The sequence below is a fragment of the Cyclopterus lumpus genome, chromosome 6 (genome assembly GCF_009769545.1).
Source record: "Cyclopterus lumpus isolate fCycLum1 chromosome 6, fCycLum1.pri, whole genome shotgun sequence".
In the NCBI taxonomy this organism is placed as follows: domain Eukaryota; kingdom Metazoa; phylum Chordata; class Actinopteri; order Perciformes; family Cyclopteridae; genus Cyclopterus; species Cyclopterus lumpus.
Window position 1 is genome coordinate 9,109,881 of NC_046971.1, and position 21,419 is coordinate 9,131,299.

Genomic DNA, 21,419 nt, shown 5'->3' on the forward strand with positions numbered 1-21,419 from the left:
AAGGAAGACTGGGATGAGAGACAAGAGAAAAACTAGAGAAAAGAGTGATAGAGGAGAAAGGGGAAGAGATATAGACTAGATAGCGAAGTCTCAAGGTTTTTTGCTGGTGAACAATGAGGTATGTCAGGCGAGCCGGCGTTCAGCCAGGCGAGCCGGCTGGCTGGCAGACTGGGTGGGTGGCCAGGAGGTGGAAGAGGGGAGGCCACTCGTCGCTCCTCTGTTGGGCTGTGATCAGGCGTCCCTCAGGGAGCAGTGGCCTCTTTGAGTTATATGTCCCTTTAATAATCCATCTGGGGTGCAGTGCACTCAGCCAGGCCCATAAAGACCTGATTTATTCCCTCACTGGAAATGAGAGGACCTGGCGATGCTGGGCAGAAAGCACGGAGTGCTGTCAGGAGATAGAGCTGATGGACGGCCTGCAGCGCCATTGAACACCCACAACCCTCCACCCTCTAGCACAGAGCACCCTTTCGTAGCCCACCCCTACCTTTGCTCCTCTCGTATGGACTTACTAAGACTTTTTATGGTCGCTCAGTAGCAGTGAAAATGTGCTTTGGTTTCAACCTCCTGCCTGTCAGTTCGTATACTTGCAGTCGTTTAAAAGTGTGCAGCAATTTGCATGTTTCCGCATCGTGCTTTAAAGCATCTCTAGGAGCCTGTCCAAACAATTTGGCAATGTGCTGATTGGTGCCAGGAACTTCTCCGGTGTGCGGTGCATTTGATTTGGTTGCAGCAGTATTTGTCAGACAAGCATTAGTTTTGTCTTCTGAATCAACAAGTAAGAACAAAATGTGTGTATTTATTATTCTGTGCTGGTTGTTGAATAAAGCAATGGGGTGTCGATCAAAGCAAACTGAGAGAGAAGTTGGAGGGATGAATTGAACATTGAATGAAGGAATGGGGTGAAGAGGAGTACAGGCACAGCAGAAAGGGGCTGTTAGAGCAGTGTGCCTGGGACCAGGGCAGCCCCCAGCAATGCTAGAAGGATCATTTCACACACACACACACACACACACACACACAAATCCAGCCTTACGTACGTCTCAGCAGGCTTTTAGGGGCACCGGAGTGGAAACATTGCAACAAACACCTGTCTTTGTGAACACTCAGGGAGGCTTTCTGTTACTTGCTGCATGTCAGACGTACACACAGTGAGTTAAAGGCTTATACCTCTCCTCTTCTTTCTTTATCCCTAAATCTCGTATCTCTTTATCATGCTAAGCTCAAATTCACACTCCAATGTCACCTTCTATTTCTATCTCCATGGCTAATGTGCCCACTTGTTCTTAAAAGTCTGATCGCTCCTGATTGCCTTCTTATTTGAGCAGCCTGCCCTTTTTCACTCCACCTGTTACTTTCTCTTTTCCTCCTCACCTCCCTCTACTCCATGGATCATAACCCTGATTTAGATAGCTTTCATTTCTCCAGCTTTTCAAAGCTTGAGTCTTAAGCATATGAACTTCTGAAGGGGCTTGAGCTGGCCCCGTATATATTTTATTCCACTTTGAATGCTAATGCCTAGATTTGAAGTAACTTTGTTTAAAGCAGCTTGCACTCTCTTTGCCCCGGTGTTCATTTCTCATTTGTAATTCAGATTTCCTGGCGTGGTTTAGCAACAGAAAGGGCATTGCGTTGTTGGCCTTAAAGGACTTGTATCCTACAACAAGATCAGCCACCCACTCATGTCCATTCCTCAGTTTTCATTTAATTATGAGGTTTAATTCCCCCACTTCCTCTCCCCAAAACTGTAATCATCTGCGATTTATGACCATCAACTTTGTCATTATATATAGTTATATATATATATAAAACTGCTGTTAGTCGTTGTGTGTTAGAGTGAGACTGCAGGGCCTTGGCACTGAACCACTAAGGGACTGTTGCTGTCTACAGATATTTCATTTGCAGAGGGAGAAGACTGGGGCAGTGTGTCAGTGGTGGTGAGAGGATGAGCTCTCGGCAAGGAGACAGAGGAGAAGAGTCATGTCGCTCTCTTTCTGTCACCCTTCCAGGCTTGACTGAGGGCTCTGGGCGCCAACTTTTCTAATTGGCATTAGGCCGTGAAGTTGAGCGCTCTCTTTCTTGCATGTGTTCCAGTCATCGGTTGTGTCTCCAATGACCTGCTGAGGGACACACTTGAAATGAAGAGTCCTCGGAGACACGCCACAGAGGTTATTTTGTTTCTAATGAAGACTAAGTATATCTTAAGGCTGAAATGTTGTTGTTTTCCCCCTGAAACAGTTTATGAAAAGACTCCAGCAGCAGTTAGTGTACTTCTCCACTTTAAGCATTAAAAGTCACACTTGATCTACAAGGAGGAGTTCTTGAGTGAGGCGGAGGCTTCTTTCCTGTAAACAAGCAATTATACGCACTCAGCATGCAGAGTGGAACTACACTGTCTGTCAATAGCTACTTAAGGCTGTCACAGAAAGTGGATGTAAGAAGTGTCGGCCATAACACGTAAATCTCCGGCAGAGAGAGAGAGGAGTAAAAAGCTGAGTTTAGCATAAGCTGAAATTAAGCTGGCAATATAGGAAATCCAAATATCTCTGGCTCTGGCTACATCATTAGGCAGAAAGAGAGCCAGGAAGTGCAGCAATGCCACTGTCAAGAAGAAGTAGCATATCGACCATAATGTGTTATCTATATTCTGACAATCTGTGCATATGATGGACAGTAATAGGAGGTGAGAAGGGTGTTCGGTATGCATATTGTTGCTGCACATGTGTGCGTCAACATATATGTCTATCCACGTATGAATATCTTCCTGCAAGTGCAGTATTTTTTTCATTTTTTTTTGTTCATAAAGGGGAAGAGGGTTATATATACAGTATGTATGTCTTCCCTGCTGATGCTACTCACCTCCTTGCTCACAGAGCTGTTGGGCCAGAGCATCCTTGAAAATGATCTGTCCCCGATGTGTTGCTGTGGCTCTGAGAGAGAAAGAGAGAGAGAGAGAGAGAGAGAGAGAGAGAGAGAGAGAGAGAGACAGAGAGAGGGAGAAGGAGAAAAAGAGCATTAACACAAACAGCACTTAGGAGAAAGTTAACTGGTCTGTCCTTAATATATGAAGATCAATCCAGCACAGATGGCATAATTTCCCACGAAACCAAAATGTGTGAAGGCATCCTCCGTAAAAGAGGACATTTTATGACATTCATTACGATGTGACTTTGAGGTAAAAACAATAAGAAAAAAAAGGGACCGGCAAACGTTTTGATATGAGGAGACATTTCAAAAAAATTTTGTTCATCAGTGTGCCATATACAAATCTAGGTTAACATTAAGATGAACTATGATACCGCCACAAAATGCAATTCTCCAATGGATCCGATCAGCTGGAGCGGATCAGACATTGGACAAAGGCAGGATTCACCCAATAGGTCGCCCGACTATCGCAGGTATGACACATAGAGACAGTCACACATTCACGCTCACTTTCACACCTATGACAGACTCTCCTGACCCAAAAAGTATAATTTTAGAGTAATCAATCAACCTAAACTGCATGTCTTTGGACCGCGGGATGAAGCTTAAGATCCTGGAGAACCCACGCTGACACGGGGAGAACATGCCACTTAATCGAACCCCGGCTCCTCTTGCTGTAAGGCAACAGTGCTCGACAGCCGTGCAGCCCTCTCCAAAGGATCTGTCATTTTATTCCAGCCATATAGGTAACGTGCATACCAACATTATTAAAAAAACATGTATCTTCCATAACAGCACATTGCCATTTGCCCTAAGAAGGCTGTCAGCCTTATGAAAACATCCACATCTGCGTTGAGATTATTGACCCAAGCAACCTATTTTTTTGTGCTCATGCAAGCACTCTTGCATGCAAAGGAAAATCTAACTTTATGTTGCGTGCTGAATGTATGGAATGCAATATACATGTCCTTCCAGTAGCCATGAAATTAATTATTCATTTGAAAATGGAGAAATGTTTAACAATCTAAGAGGGTGAAATAGCAGGTGCACTGTGCAGTGGTATCTTTTACATAGACACTGAGACATGCTCTATACTGTGGCCATGTGGAAAGAGATCTGCTCTTATTATACTGGGAAAGATGGACACGAACAAAGCAGCTCTCAAGTCACAACGGTCAACTATGATAATGATAAACAACTACCACTACTACTACTACTACTAATACTAATAATAATAATAATAATAATAATAATAATAATAATAATATAGTAGTAAGAGGTTATAACGTCAAAACAAGTGGATAATAGTAATAGTTTACAACATGTAAATAAAATCCCATAACTCGGAGATTGAGGTGGAAAACTGCAATTTTCAGAGAGTCCTTGAAATGAGTTATTGGAAAAATAATGTAAGTTTTAGAGCCCATAGCCCTTGTAGCTCCTTCTAGTCAGTGGCAGCAGTAAAATGGGTTGTGTAGAGGCCCATGGAGGAAAGTTCTGTGCAAGGAGAGACAACACTACGTTTTTAGATGGCTAGTAAAATCAGTATTACACAGTCCGGCAGTATAAACTACATTTTCCCCACGTAATACACAGAGGGAGACAATTGGAGCGGGTTTAAGGTCAAAAACATAAAGCAGATAAATACTGCAGACATGACGTGTTTCCTCACTGACTGCTTGCAGTGTTGTCCATAAAGGCGAGGAGAGCAGTTGGAGTCTTGTCTCATCTGTCGGCTCCCTGACAAAATGATCATGTTGTAATTTGGCTTTGCTATTAATTACGAACATCATCTGTGGCTTGTAAATCTGAGCAGGCTCACAATAAAACACACACTGACACAGAACCATGTGTGCCACCCACATACACTGAGAAAGTCCCTTCAAGGAGCAAAAGGCCTCTTTTCTTGGTCAGTATTCAGGCTATTCCCAAGACCCAGAGGCATTACGCAACATTTCCTTTTATCTAAGTCGAACCAATAAAGTAGAGGTCTGAATAACCTCATTGTGATTTCATATTCACTGTATGTCAAACTGTATGGAAGCAATCCAGACTGTGTGTGTGTGTGTGTGTGTGTGTGTGCGTGCTGTGCCACACCCAGTCAACGTATTCCACTTTATAACACAAACCAAGAAGATGAGGAGAAGATTGAAAATGAGCAAAACTTTATGGTGGGTGCCCGAGTCAGTGAGTCCCACATCCATTTTTCAGACTTTCTCCAGCTTCAGTCCTCCTTCCTTCTCTCCAGTCTCATGCGGCATTTGACTCGCGCCTCTGCCCCAACCCTGGCCCACCATGCATACGCAGGCCTTTTATGGGTGCCAAGGCATTTACACGTTCATCTCAGCTCATAAATAATGAATAGGCCACTCATCAATTAGTAAAGAGCACTTGTGCCTTTGCAGCGCTTGGGAGAAAACATACTTAATTACACTCATATTTCAGATTTGGGTGAAAACTAATTTGAGTTTGGTATTTATGAATAAAAGATGGCGCGTAACGAACAGCGGGTGGGGATGTAGGAACAAGGCTCTTAAATATTTACTAAACACAGTCTCAGCTCAAGTTCACTAAACACATTCTGTTCAGTGTCAGGGGACAGGGGGGTCTATCAAAGAGCACATTTCACCAAACACACATGTTTTACACACACACACACACACATCCGTGAAAGTAAACCTCAACGAATGACGCAGAATCTCCAGTAAAAGTATTATCAACTAAATGTACTAAAAGTATCAAAAGCTACTTATAATGCAAAATGGTCCGTCAAAAGGATTTAATTAAATATTAAACATTTTAATTTTCTCATTACTGATGCATAATCCCATTTTAATGTTGTAGCGGGTTGTGGTGGTGCTAGTTTGAACTATTTTAGGGACTGTATCTGTAACAATGTATCACATTTGATAAACTGATCATAGATTTTGTTGGTAAAATCTTAATCCAAACAGCAACTGTCTGCTAAATGTAGTGGAGTATAAAGAATACTCAAGTAAAGTACAAGTACCTACAATTTTTAGATAAGTACAATACTTTAGTGGACGTGCTTAGTTACTATAATACCACTACGATGTGAATGCTGTGTCGTATTTTTGAGGGAGGTCTTTTTAATATGCAATTATGCAGAAGAGCCTTTGAAAATACCATAAGCACTTGTCTGTTTCTAATTATGTTGTTTTCTTTCCCACCAATAAACACAGAGGCATCTTCTACACAATGACAGAAGAGATCAATTCAGTGGGAAAGAGTGCGTTTCCTTTGAAAGTGTGTGTTTGTGTTTGTGTTTGAGTGGTTTGACTATGTGTGACTTAATAACGTGTATGTCATTAAAACAGTAGCCAGGAGAGGGCATTTAGTCTGAGCCGGAGAGAGTGTGTGGTCGTCGTAGCGCGACGCCAGCCTCAGCGTGTGTCTCTCATTACACACACACACACACACACACACACACACACACGCACTTACTCTCATGACGAACAGCACTGATACACACAAAACATTTATTGAACATCTAAATGTTAATTTCACTTTCTTTTAGGGGGGAAAAGCAATTAGGGACCGTAACATGTTGTAGTTCTCCTCTCTCCAATACTCATACGAGGGATCATTCATCTTGTGAAAATAAGTGTCATCCTCTACCCTCTCATTAGTCTAGAGGAGCAAATCTGAGAGAGGGGAAAGAGGGAGGGATTGAGGAAGATGAAGAAAAGGAGGAGGATTGAGTGAGAGATATGGATAAATTGAGGGGGAGAGGATAGGAGGGGGATGGGGATGGGGATTTGGTCAGTGGAGATAGAGACGGGGGTTAGATGGCCTTGTCTTTCAAAGTCCACAATCTGCTGTCAAATAGCGAGGCATACGAGATCTAGTCCACAAGGACATATACACACACACTCACCCACTCACTCCCAAGCCACATATGAGCTTTAACATGTATGCAGATGGACAGGCTGTCACTCAAAGAGCTCACGAAAGGCCCTGGAGTGGGTAATTACCAAGCATGTCTTCCATGTTAGATTACATGTTGCTGTCGGCCATAAATATCCCTCAGGAGCAAGCTTGACAGCTTTCTGCTAACCACACACACACACACACACACACACACACACACGGTTGATTTACCCTAGAGCTGTATAAATGTAGTTAACTATACATACTGCTATCTTAAAAACACAAATATGCACTGAATACTGACCACACAAACAAACCTTTGTAACTGATATTATGCAAAGGCGAGTGACCACACACAAACTATGACATCTGAGGGTGAAGAACACACACGTTGGTTCGCTCTTTTCCCCTCGTTAGACGACTCTCTCCCATCCCGTTCTCCTCTAGTCCCAATTAAAAGCCAATTTTCTCTCCCAGTTCACGAGGCTTGTTGGTAATCATGATTAATATGAGGAGCGTCAATGGGGTGCAGTTCCAGTAGCCAGCACTGATTTGGTGCATTTGGACGTAGCGCTTAAAATAATACACCCTAATTGGTTGATTTATCTTCCATGTTGAGCACCAGCTGTGGTTATGGCACAGCAATCAAGGACAATGAGGAAAAGAATGGAGCGGCAGGAAGAAGGAGAAGTGAAGACAATGAGACTCACTGTTCACTGAAATCACTGAGGAGCTTTGATGAAACGTAAAGTAGCTTCTTGATTTAAACCCAGCCTTGATATGTTCCCACCAATCAGGACTTTAAGAGGCGTGGCTGGCTTCTTGGAATCACATTACTTCGTTCCCCTTCCCCTCCCACTGACCATAAATTAATTAATTGAAAAAGCCTCTTGGAGAACATGTAAATTTAATGAAGCTCCACAGAGGAGGGATTTGGGAGTTGTTTGGCAAATTACCTGCTTGTTAGCACAGGGTTAGAGAGTTACGGCTCCAAATAGAGCCAGAAGAAGCACACTTACTGCTCAGTATACTGCCAGGAGAAGAGCAATTGACCTTGACTACAGTTAGTGGGTAATAATTAGGGGGATTAGGAAAACAACAGCAGTAAGAAGTAAATATGCGGGAAAAAATGATCTAAAAAAGCTGTTGATTTGCTGTCGCTATCTGAGAAAATCCACCTCTTAAAACCTTTGTCTCCCCTTGCTGACTTACAGTGAGGGTCAGACTAGGACAAGAGGGGGAGAAAGAGAATCATCTACCGTATTGACACAGAGTCAACAACAGAGAGATGAAACCCTGTAACAAGACATGTCTGTAATTTACACATTGAAGCACATTTGCAGGAACAGAACAAATTCTTTCTCAAACAATACTGGAGACATCTGGAGAAGACCCCCCTCTCCCCTGAGCATGGTTCATTTTGCTGCATTCATAATCAAGCTCCCTCTTTTTTCATTTCAATCTTCACGCTCTATTTAATCTTAAATTGATAAGGAGGTCAACGTCCCAGCAGGTGGGATGGTGACCTCCTGATGAGAGTCTGCGATGGTGGCGCTGCACAGATGTGATGGAGACAATTTGTGGCAGTATTGATCAAAGCACTGATGTGTAATATTGATATATATATATATGTGTGTGCGTGTGTGTGTGTGTGTGTGTGTGCATGTGTGTCTCTGTGTACACAGGTGTATGTATTTCATTACAGGGGTCATGAACCGTCCCTGGGGAAATAAGACAATATCATGGATGCAGAGGCCTGCAGGGGGGACAGCAACAAGAGTCTGCGTTGTGATCTGTTAGGCAGCGCATGTGGTTGCCTCTTAAAGTTTAATTTACTGTTAAATTCAGGAAAACTGAAACATGTTAAAAGTTTAGAAAAGTTTAAAAAGGGAGAAATGTGAGAGATATAAGAGTTGCTGTCTTATATATGGACGTGTGATATATGAAAATTGGAATTATATGGGTGGGCTGTGTCATATTTGCAGCTCTAGTCGGTTTGTGGAGAAAGAAAGTGGACCGGATTTATGTGCTCTGTCATGGTTCACATTTCTACCCCATATTTCTATATCTACAATGCCAAAATGCGATCACCTTGAACCAATCATTCATGTTCCCGGGCCCAATGTCTCCAGTGAATGTGTCACACCGCCAGAGGCTACTGGCGAGCTTTAATGATGAGGGGAGCTCATTAACCAGTGATTTTATGTTAAAACGCAACAGAAGATTGACTTGAAAAATAGGAAATCAATGGAGAAGACTAATACCAGGAGAATTGAGGTGCCGGGTGAAATAGGTCATCTGTCAGCCTGACGTCTGAACTCTGACCGTTGACCTCAGATTAATATAACAAGCTGTCTATCTGTCTGTCAGAATCACCAGACTGCTTTAGCTTAAGGACCCATTATTGTCATGAAATGGAAAGGTCAACTCCCGAGTTTAATTGATCCCTTTATATATGATTGAATTGTCATGTTTCCAAAAAGGACACCTGCACCTGAATGATGTCTAGCGACGTCCTCTCTACAAAAGCAGCCAAACCAGACTGTGGACTGTTGGCCACGCACTATGCCGTTGTGTGTGTCTCACAAACTTAATGCTCACACAGACCTACCTACTTTGAACAGATGGCAGTATCAACAACACAACAAAAGCCGGCATAATTACAGCACAGGAACCATTCTTTTTTAATTACAGCTAACAAGACAAGCCCGTGTTTGAGTGCCCACCTCCCCTTGCTCACTCTCTTTGGATTTCTCCTCCTGATTGCTCCTACAAGTGGCTTCAAACTGTCTAGGACTTCACACAGGAACCACAGGTAGCAGACATGTAGACAAAGAACAACTGGTAATCGTAGCATTGCAAACAAATGCATTTCTATACACGCATGCACATAAAACACACACAAACATCGCATGCAATGACATAAGGTAACATAAGGTGTGCCATTAGATACGCAGACATACATCTGCTCCGGGAACATTTTGGGAAGGAGAATCACGTGTAGTAATTAAAACAATCTCCAACCAGGCAACTGAGTCCCACAGGGGGACAGAGGAGGAACACACTGCAGCTCAAAAACACATCTCACACACACACACACACACACACACACACACACACACACACACACACACACACACACACACACACACACACACACACACACACACACACACACACACACACACACACACACACACACACACACACTGACTGCCTCTGGGCTGGAAGTGAAGCAGAATAAAGGCAAAGAAAGGACGAGACACACCAGTGCATCTATGCATCCGCCAGAGGAAGCTATTAACCATTCTCACCTCTGCTAAGTGCAGCAAAGCATTTAGTAGATTGTGTAGTGGCGTGGACTGTCATGTCTGAGCAAGAATAATAAAAAGTGGGGCACAATTGTGTTTTATGCAATCATTCAAGCTTGAGTTGGTGGCCCAGCTTCACCGTTATGCTGCAGGTATAACCTCTGACAGTGTATTACATTAGGGCTGCAACTAATGATCACTTTTATTACAGATTATTCCATTGCCTATTTTTCCATAATTAATCAATTAATTAAGTTTGTAAAATGTCATAAAATATAAAAAACATTGCTCATTACAATCCCCGATCTAAAGGCAACATGTTTGTGTTGTTCAATATTGTTATTTGTTCAACAACAACCAACATCTTCAATTTACAGTGATATGAAACAGAAAAAAACTGCTTGTTTGTGTATTTAAGTAGATGGAACCAGCAGATGTTCGTTGGCATTTTGCTCGATAAACAACTGGAATGATATTGGAATTGTTGCTGATTGATTTTTTGTTAATCGCCTAGTTTGAGTTTGAATTGTTTGATTGGTGTTCACTTATGGATGTACGTGTGTGTGTGTGTGTGTGTGTGTGTGTGTGTGTGTGTGTCCTCCCTGTTCCTCCACCATCTCTCCTCCTCTCTTCCAAGGCCTCCCCTTCTCTTTAGGTGGCAATTTACAGCCGCCCAGAAAATGAGTTCTTCTGGATGCCAACGTCACTGCACTCCATCACACTCATGCTAGCGATCTGTTACCGGGAACACTCCCACAATATCGCCCATAAAACTGCTCACAGGCCCTATATTAATGCAGTGGCCGATCAGCCCCAGCCCTGTGAAGGACATAGGATGTCTGTGCTTTTAATTTAAACACTCAATGGACGGAAAAAGGTCTGCGTATCAATCAGGACCGGAGTACTATGGACAAGGGCAGGACATTGCATTATTTACATTGTGCATGGTCAAGACAAATGCCCTTTCACTGACACCCATATTTAATACCTTTTAAAGTGATTGGAAGACTGCTATAAAACGCTTCTTAGGTGAGCTAATTCATGAAAAAATGACAGGGAGCAAAATTGACAATTGTCTGATCTCGAGCTCAAGAGGAATAATACTGACATTATATGGCACCCAACGTGGCCCTGGCTTTGGTCACAAGGGCCTCTCCTGTTGAATTCCTCCCGGTGTCAGGTCACTGAACCCCACTGGTGGAGATGGAAGCTGTGAACTGGAACAGGGTGCAGTAAGTGTGTTTGTGTGTGTGTGAAAGGAGTAGTCCCCCGCCAGCTGGAGTGTGACTGGCTGACTTTGATAAGGTCAGCCGTAGGGGCCCCTATTGTCAGACAGTCGTGGCCCCCTGCCAGCCACACTGTCATCGGCACTGGCACACTGCTGCTCCGTGGTTTACACTCACACGCAAACACACAGCACACGCATGGACGGCACACAAATACTGAGGAAACGCACAATCCTCGTAAGCTGACACACGCTCAACAGTAAATGTGTTTGCTGGCAGACAAAAAAAGCCAGTAAATCTGTTTGGCTCTGTGGATATTGTTTAAATGGCAGCTCCACTTCAACAAATTCCCCCGCTGAATCCCTTTTTGTCAGTCTGTCCATAAAAGTCTTTGTCTGATAGTCTATCGTGTCCCTCCAGAAATTCATTGAGGAATTTATGAGTACTGCCAAATTGTTTAATTTAGTTATGGTTTCTATGAAACATTGATGTGTAATTTGCAAAGTCTTTTGAATCTTGAAATATGATGACTGGCAATTAAAAAGAAAAACAAGGGATTAGTTTGCAGCTTGATTTGGTCAAGCATTACAATTATATGATGATAACAATGTTTCTTTTTCAGATTTCATTTTAAAAACACACTTGGCTGTGGGAATTGACCTTGTCAAATACACACATATTACAATCTATGTGCTGCTTGAATTTCTCTAAGAGTTTTGTAATGTGCGGCTGTGACTTTGCATGGGAGAGTTACTGGAGTTACTTTTCCTCTCCACTTCTCCAGCAACAGCTGCTAATTGCATTTTGACTGATTATCAGCACGAGGCTGTAAATCACCAGCAAAGAGAACGAGAGGGAAAGACAGTTAGAGGATGTTTCCAAAAGATAGAGATGGAGAAAATGATGGAGAGCATGACAAAACTGAAGAAGGGGGAATGCAAATGAGAAACGGGATAGACCAACGCTGTTCTCAAACGTATGAAGCTCGATCTTTTTCCAACTTGGGCCCATCAAAACAACATGTAAGCGTCAGGAAAACGCAGCAAGTCAAGCCCCACTTGTGCTTTTCTCACGGATGGTCGCACTTTGACATTAGCTGCTGTGGAATTGTGACCAGCAAACAAGCTTTTGTGCTTTGTGTGGGTTTCTCCTTGTGGCAAACAAATATTCTCCCCAACTGTAGGGGGCAGTCTATCGAAAAGTCATATCTACAGGATGGTTTCCACCCATCTGTAGTTAGAAAATGACACTTGCGAGCCCCGAAGATGCGTAATGCATAAATGAGGCATTTGTGCACAAACAGACAGACAGATAGAAAGTATCCCTGAGCAATTTGTGTTTGTCTGCCCAAACGTTTGTTGAAGTGGGATAAAAGTCCAGATTAAAAGGAACAGTTTGTATGATTTAGGGGGATTTATTGGCCGAAATATAATAAAATATGTATAACTATTTTTCATTAATATATAATCACCTGAAACTAAGAATTGTTGTGTTTTCATTACCTTAGAATGAGGCCACCATGGTTCTTCAGCACACTTGGAAAGGGAGACACACTGCTCCTTTAAAACCCTAATAGAAGACATTGCTCCTAACTAAACCATATGTGTATTACCACAGAAGAAGTGCATCATGTGAACCAGAGTTGTTCTGTCAAGTGAGGGTGTGTGTATGCGTGTGTGTATGCGTGTGTGTATGTGTGTGTGTGTGTGTGTGTGTGTGTCCACATCACACCCATCCTTGGGGAATGGGTGGATCTGTTAAACCACTCACACATTTTCCAATATGTGAACCGAGCCCATTGAATGATCGGGATATGTCCCCTAATTAAAACATACACACATTCAGACCTACCACTGCGCAGGCAATGTCAAGCTAGGTACAGAACTATCACACACATGCAAACCATCTGTCCCCAGTGTAACCTCTTTCCAGTCATTGTGTATGCTTTCGCTGAGAGGACGGCCTTTTCACATCCTTTCCGTGGTGCTGACAGAGAAAACAACGGCCATGATGTCAGCTGATAAACCTCACTCAGGTTTACTGGGTCAATATGCAGCCACACAACGATAACGGATATTTATATAACAGTTAACGACTTCCATGTCTGAGCTAGAGACGTGACAGCTGTTAAGGTCTGTCCTTTTCTCCCTGAGCCATTCTCTTACACACTCACACATGACTTACAGAAAGTTGACACAGCCAGTGCCCGGTGGTGGAGCGATCCAGACAAAGCTGAAGCTGGTGGAGGGCTGGTGGCTGACATGGGAAGCGACCACACTGCAAACAAACTGTGTTCCACCAAACTGGCGCTCGGGCATCACACCTGAAGGGAGGAGAAGAAGGACAAATAGATTAATTGATCCAATAATTTCATAAAAAGCTGCTCGTTTTCATTTGTTTCATCACAGTATTAAAAATCTACTTGTATGTTGTAGCTTTCAGTCATTAATCATAGTACATGCCATGTCTGCGTTTATCTTTGTAAACGTTACATTATCATCATTGGTTAGCCCATTGAATTAGAGGATGGGGATATGTCTCTTGATTAAAACACACACACATTCACACCTACCACTGCACAGGCTACGTCGAGCAAGGTACAGTAGCTCATTTATGAGATTGTGTTCTTCTAGCCTGCCAGTGGTGTGTGTTCATCGGCCTCCCCAACAACATTGCCTTCATACAACGCATTGTGAGAAAGCCACACCCAAAGGCAAACAATTAATAAAACATGGATGTGGTGTAAATTATTATATTTAAGAGAGACCTGCATGACGTAAGAGTATTGATATCTATACCAATGTCTCTAGTTTTGCACACTGCACATATTCACCTTATTCCATCCGCCTTTCTTTTTCGTTTGCTTCTCGCTTCTTCACTCACTCGTTTGATCTTGTGTCATTCCACAGATATTTTTTTCCATTCACCGGCATCATAGTTTTCTTTTTCTTCGTCACGCCTCATCCACCGTTTCTACTTTGCTCTTTTTCCATCTCTCCTGTTCTCCTTTCATTCGTTATTTTTCCTTGACCCTCTCCTTCTTTTCTCCCTCCTTGTGAGCCGACACGACGTAGCAGTGCTCTTATTAATGACAGTTTGTGTCCGGCTATGATTGCACCGATGGAATGACATCATGTCACATAATCTTCTCTTAATATCGCAGAGGGCAAGGGCAGGACGCCGCCCAGACTCATCAATCACAGCGCAGACATACAGAACAGTGAAATAATTTACTGTAGCTAAACAGCAGTGGGGTGTTGACGAGGAGGCGTCCACACTGAGCTGTGACTCACAAATGCAAACACAACTTATCGATTCATTTGAACAAACAAGTGTGAATCTCGCAGACAGCAATCTGAGCATTTGTAATCATTTTCAAACACTGAGTCCAAAATAGTGTGTTCCAGTGCTCACAGTGCAAACACATTTTAAAAAAGTTTTAAAATGTGTGTGATGTCCCATCTGTGCCTGAAGATGTGCTCTGAGCTGCAGTGCTCTGGTGGCTGGCCTCTGCTCGACATAACCTGCAAAACACAATACTTTCCTCTTCTCTCCTCAATCATAACTCAGCTCACTGAAAACCTAATCAGCAATGATTAATAACAGTGGAGCTTTAATATCCCCTGAATCAATGTGCACATCAATATGTAAAGATTGTGTGCGCGCGTGTGTGGTTCAAAACTAATTAATTAAAGATAAATAATTCCGCCCATTTCTGACAGTAATGAATTTGACTGCACAGATTGCATCCTAAATACACACAATGTCGACAGCACCATAAATGTTTCTCTTTAACTCTGCCAGCTGGTGTGTGTGTGTGTGTGTGTGTGTGTGTGTGTGTGTGTGTGTGTGTGTGTGTGTGTGTGTGTGTGTGTGTGCGTGTGCTCGTTTCTACCGTTGCATGAAATGCATGTTGATGTGTGTTGTGTGCGCCACGGGACAAACAAACCAAGTTATTATTGCTGTCGGCCAAAAAACTACAAAAAAACAAGCTTGTTTTTAAATTGAGCATTTATTTGTTTACCCGGTGGGCTTTGCAAAGGTTTCCTTGTTCTTGTCATCATGGTGAGACACATGACCAAACCCTTCAACTAGAGTTCAAACTGGATAATCATCAAAGCCACATGATTTAAAAGGTTTCACGTGACAAAAACGTATTGTATCATTATGCTTGAGAGCATGCAGCGTGTGGGCCTTGTGTGTCAGATTTACGAGGTGTCGAGCAGAGCAGCCTTGTACATTGCTAAGGAGCTGCTGGTGTGGAACACCAGACCGAGATGTAATCACCCAGTAATAGTAATGCTGTTCTCTCGGCTACAACCTCTCTGTGTCATGACCACGATTTACTCTGAAGCAAACACATACACACTCACACCGGGAAACACGCATAGACACACATAATTGTCTTGGGTTTATTGCGATGCTGTTTGCCAGGGCGAGATCTCCTCGGCAGCAGTCTTTACCGCCGACATACAGGGAGGCACAAATTGCTTCTGTGCTGTTCGTACATAGCACTCCGGCTAGCATGCATTGACATACCCGTACTTCGTTCTCTTTCTTTAAGCCCCTCTGACACAAAAGTGTGCCATTTCCAGAACAATTTCCTTGCTGTTATGAGCCACCTATTTACAACCACGGGTCTCAGGACAACAGATTTGGACCAAAATGTCCAATTTTGTGGCAGAGAAAGAGAAAGAGAAGCACTGTGAATCTTTCTCACCACATTGCCACGGCACAATCTGAGAATCCCTGCAGATGTGCATAATACAAGCTTAGTTCTTGTGACAATGGAAACACTATCTGGAAAGCTGTGAAGACAAACAGAAACAGAGCGTGGTGATGGAGTTGAGCAGAGGGGATAGTACGGACACAGTAAACAGGCTTTGGCCGTTTAAACTCATTTTAAAAGGAATTCAGCGCTGTCTGTCATTGAGTAAAAAAAAAAAGTGGGCAGGGCACCAACAGCAACCTAAGTGTTTTTTCACTTACAGTGATGAAACACTCTTGTAATACAACCGTAATTAATTCACCTCAAGCTACTCTAACTTGAATAGAAAAATAACGAATACTGGAAGAAGTGAAACCAAACACGGAACTCAATGTTTGAAACAAGAACATTTGCATAACACTGTGAGAAAATTAGGAAAATAAAGAAAAGAGCAGCAGACAGTGAGAGAGGGAGGAACTGAGGATATGGCTAAAGAGAAGCAGAGAGCAGTTAGACTGGGGTGAAGATGAAAAGGCAGACTAATGCACTCCAGGACACAGCAGCGCTGGGAATCGACACCGCTCACAGAATTTCTATTCCCACTTGAAAAATACACTCAGGCGTAAAAATGCAAATAACGAAACTATTCCCTTTCATGTCCGGGTGTGGAGAGAGAGAGAGAGAGAGAGAGAGAGAGAGAGAGAGAGAGAGAGAGAGAGAGAGAGAGAGAGAGAGAGAGAGAGAGAGAGAAGAAAAAATATCACTATTATTCAACGAGATCCAAATCCCAAATGTAGTGAAGCAACAAGCTGTAGTGAACCTGGGCAGAAAAAAAGAGAGTCTAACTCTAACATTCCTGGTTCTGTCCAGGGAGATGAGAAGAGAAATGAAAAAGGAATGCTCTTTCGTCATTGTGTAATTAATATAAATAGCAAAGCCCTCCCTGTGTCCTTATACACTGGGGTCACTGCAACTTTAAAACACAGTTTATTAATTTGTTCTTTATTCTCTCGACCTCTGAGTTCTCTGACCTCTGACTGATCTCATCTTTGCTTTAAATGCTTGTTTTCTTTTCTGTCAATATATTCTGTGCTTTGTTCATCTCCTCTTTTACACTCTCGCCCCCCCCCCCACACACAAAAAATTCCCTTCCTCGAATCACAGTACTTGATGTAGGTCCGTTAAAACACACAGTAATGAGGCGACTGATAGGAAGAACTTGCTACATTTTGCCGTTTAACCTCTTTCCACAAAATGAAAGCAAACATTTAATTTTAGTTGGAACATTTTATGCTTCAATGACTGGTGGTTTGTTCTCCACACTGGGACTCGTTAGCAAACAATCAGCCGGGTGCAGGACTCACCGAATGAGCTGACAAAGACAGAAGTTGTAGCTGCAGTACAAATGCGACCATGCTGCATGTTGGATAATAATCAGCAGAGGCCACTTCTAAGTCAATAAGCTGCCACATGGGGGGCATCTTGAGAGGACTGTTGCAACCACACATCCAGTCAAATGCACACATGCAAATACATCCTCGCGCTCACACGTTCAAACACATGCACGTCTTTCACATGCAGATTGGCTACTTATGAGCTGTCGGCAGTGATTAATGGCAAGGGAAGATGACCTGCTAACTCCCACGGTGTGACTGGGCAGAGCATGTTTCATAAATATAAACCCACACACACACACACACACACATATGCACGCACACACACATGCATATATATATGCACTCTTGGGCATGCCCACACACAACCTCAAAAACAGAGACACACAGGAAATGGGTGTGTCAGGATTCTAAGGGTCATGTGTTGGTTGTAGGGCTGTCACCCTGACATCAATCTCGGCTGGTAATTGTAGTGAATCTTTTTAAGCACCCCAGCAAAAGGAAGTGGGAAGTTGTCGCGTCTTATGTATTCATATTCAGTCCACCCACTCATGTCTCTAAACACTTCTCCACATTTTTCCCCTCCGTCTGGTTTTTCTTCTTTTAAATATGTAAACACTTCAATTCACATCTGTCCGTGTCCTCTTTAACATCTCTCTGTTTGGACACAGCCCTTTTTTTTTATCTGTCTTTATATCTCACTTTGCAAAGCTAATGAGCTTTTCCACAGCCAAGCTCAAAACAAGTCAAATAGATGGAGTGAGAATTCTCCCCGATGGAGCAGATGGGCAATCGGTGGCTCAGCCTGGCAGCGACTTCACACTGTAGGACCAGCAGGAGCCGGTCTAACTGGCATTAGAGATGATAGTTAGGTTTGGTGGCAGAGTTGCGAGGATTCGGGAGGCACCATTCAAATTGATATGCACATTTACGAGAATCATTCAGAGTTTATACACACCATTTGACATCTGGTCAGTACCAAACAGCTACTCGATTTGGCACGCATTCCCCAATTGTCCTTCAGCAATGTCTGACAGAAAACTATTAGTTTGACTGATCTGTGTGTGTGTCTGTGATTCGACTGTGTTCATTTCCGGTAAATGGTTTCTAAGATGCATTCGAGACAGTTAAATTGTTTTTCCTGCAAGAGTTCTGATTGAAAGGTAAGTAGTGGGAAAATGAACTTCGGTCCTAAAGGTTAAAAGGAATCTGGATGCTTGTTGCTTATTTTTCTACAAGAGGTTCTAATAAACTGGTCCAATTGTTAGTAATGAATTCATGTTCAATAAATTCCAATTCAGTGCTAAAGCACATAAAGCAGCACACATGCACTTTCATGACCCTGCACATCAGCACACACATGTACATAAAGAACCACAAACAGAATATTAAAATGCATATGTATGCACAGCAGTTTGCCCGGAGCCTTAATGAAATAAATCCCTAAGAAGTAGCGTAATGTGCTGCAAGCAAATGAGGATATATATACACACTATATACTTTTTGATTAAACACAGAAATGTGCATCTCACTTAAAGAGCACAGATCAATGCTTATGTTGCACATATTTGTCCTCCAAGCCTGTTGTGTGTGTGTGTGTGTCTTTACTATGTGCACACTCAGATAGGCAGATAATAGCCTTATCAGCAGTGATCACTCTCCCACTTAGAAATTAGACTTAGAACTCCAATGCGTACCACCCAAGATCATTTTGGAGAGCAGGCACATTTAAGGCTCATAATTAATTAGGTAATTCTTCATCAACCTATTGGAGCATTAACATGTGTTATTAAAAGCCTGTGAATGTATGGGAATCTGTCAAAAGCCAGAATAATGCCTCCGTCAACATGTTTCAAGAAAAGGCAACACAATAGCGACATAAATGATACATCACAACAGTACTGACAGCCTGAGTAGGGACCCCATATGCTTTGTGCTGCTGAATGATCCCATGCTATGTGTGTGTGCGTTTGTGTGCGCCTGTTGCGTTGCATTCACCGCCTCTTCTCAACCCCATCCTCAGCTGGTCAGCCGGGCCACTGCACGGTTTCACGGCGCATGACGACCTGACTCTCATCTGCTATTGGCTCAAACGAGCATCCATCGCAGCATCTGCCAATCACGCTACCATGGAGACGGGTTGGCAGCGTTGGGGTGATGGCAGGGGTCTGGCACAGCGTTGCCAGGAGGAAGCTGTGTGTTAATATGGGTGGTGAAAGATGCCTTTGGCCAGGGGGAAATGGGGTGGGAGACTCTGTGGGAAAATGTGAGTGGGAGAGGTTTGCCATATGAATGAAGGAGAGTTCAACTGGCAGTAAAGGACACCTGGAGGTCTGCTGAGCTGTATGTGTGTGTAGGTGAGCATGCACGTGTGTGTATATGAGAGGCTTCCTGTGCATATGTATATGTTTACATTATTATGTTTTTCCATGTGTGCACAGTATTTTAATTGAATGGTCTGTGAAAGAAGTCATTTGTGTACAGAGAAAACGTCCGTATTCATGCCTTGGCCCTCAGCACCAGACCATTTTTTTTCTCATATGCATACATTCACAGAACAACTGCTCTTTCAGTTAGGCTTCCATTGTATCTCACAGCAGCCATCATCCATTATCCATAAACTCCTGGAGGCAAGGCCACACACACAAACACACCCACACAACACACAAAGCCACGGCTCATTGTAAGAGCTGCCACTATGGCTACAACCTGAAAGAGAAGCAGCACTGTACATAACAACATATGGTCATACGTGATGAATTATGTCATACCAACAGTCTACAAATGTAATTATTGCGTATTCTTCTGTTATGTGCCCTATACATCATTGCATCTATCAAAACCAATAACTGAATAAAAAATAATAAAAGTATGAAGAAAATAAACATTTAGTTCATTGCTTGAGGTGGTATACTGCTTCCTTTCAATGATCAAGAGCTACTAGTCACACACGCGTAAATGATGAATGGAATACAGGAGCATTACTGGAGCATAATATACCCCCCTGAACTAATGTGGCATAATTGAAATGAATGTTGCTCTGTATCAAACAAGGGTTGTGTGTTTTGGAGCCCCACCCTATATGATAGATGAGACTTCTACGTCTCTGCACAGCTCTGTCATCCATCTCAAAGGCACACTCACATACTCACAAACATACATATAGTATACCCAAATGCATGTACACATGCATGTGTATGCACTCAATACATTGTGACAGTTAAAGGAAAATTCCCGTTTGCTACGAATGATGTATTGTTTTTATTGTTTTGGCCTTCATTAAGTAATTGGTAAGAATACCACACCAACTTGACTGACCTGGGGAAATGTTTAAAACATATTTGATTATTAGACTATGTTGCCACATTCTTAGAAATCAACGATTCATTTGGTGAGCACAGTATTGTGATTACTGATAGTATTAACGGCCAAAATGAGACCGAAGTTGTGTCAACTCGGTCAAGCTGAGAAACAGGGGCCCGTGTAAAACTGGGTTCAGTCCCAGGCTCAAGATGTGCGTGTGTTATGTAAACCATCAGGGTGAAATGTTGCTGAGAGCCCGAACTGGAGTGAGTGCTCGTGGTGTGAGGACTGTGGAGCAGCCAGCCCCAGTGCCCCAGGATATGCTTACCACACAGGGTGGCCTTCCCCCACATCTCCAGTCCTCCAGCACCAATTTCTTCTTCTATCACTCCATCCATCCATCCATACGTCCATCCATCCATACGTCCATCCATCAGTGAAGCCCATGAGCGTCTGGCTTCTGTGGGTGTGTGTCATTGTAGCTTGGCAGGCACACACCACAGCTTTAACAGCAGGCGCCAGGGCTAATTTGATTTTTAATTCAACACGACTCCTCGGCTAATAGTTTGAGCTGGGGATTAATTAATCTGATTCGACTTGTGCTAATTTCTTGCACCCACGTCCCTGCTCCCCACCCGTCAATGAAGCAAACAAACAAACT

At 42.9% G+C, this 21,419-nt stretch overlaps 1 protein-coding gene across 1 annotated transcript in view; it reads right to left on the reverse strand.

Annotated features, from left to right (window-relative positions):
* The window catches only part of reln (reelin), an 87,036-nt gene that overhangs the window by 41,115 nt on the left and 24,502 nt on the right, over positions 1-21,419 (reverse strand). The window contains exons 4-5 of the mRNA XM_034534563.1: positions 13,538-13,676; positions 2,860-2,930 (exon numbers count right to left, since the gene is read on the reverse strand). Of these exons, the coding sequence (XP_034390454.1) occupies positions 2,860-2,930; positions 13,538-13,676 (210 nt within the window). The remainder of the gene's footprint in view (positions 1-2,859; positions 2,931-13,537; positions 13,677-21,419) is intronic.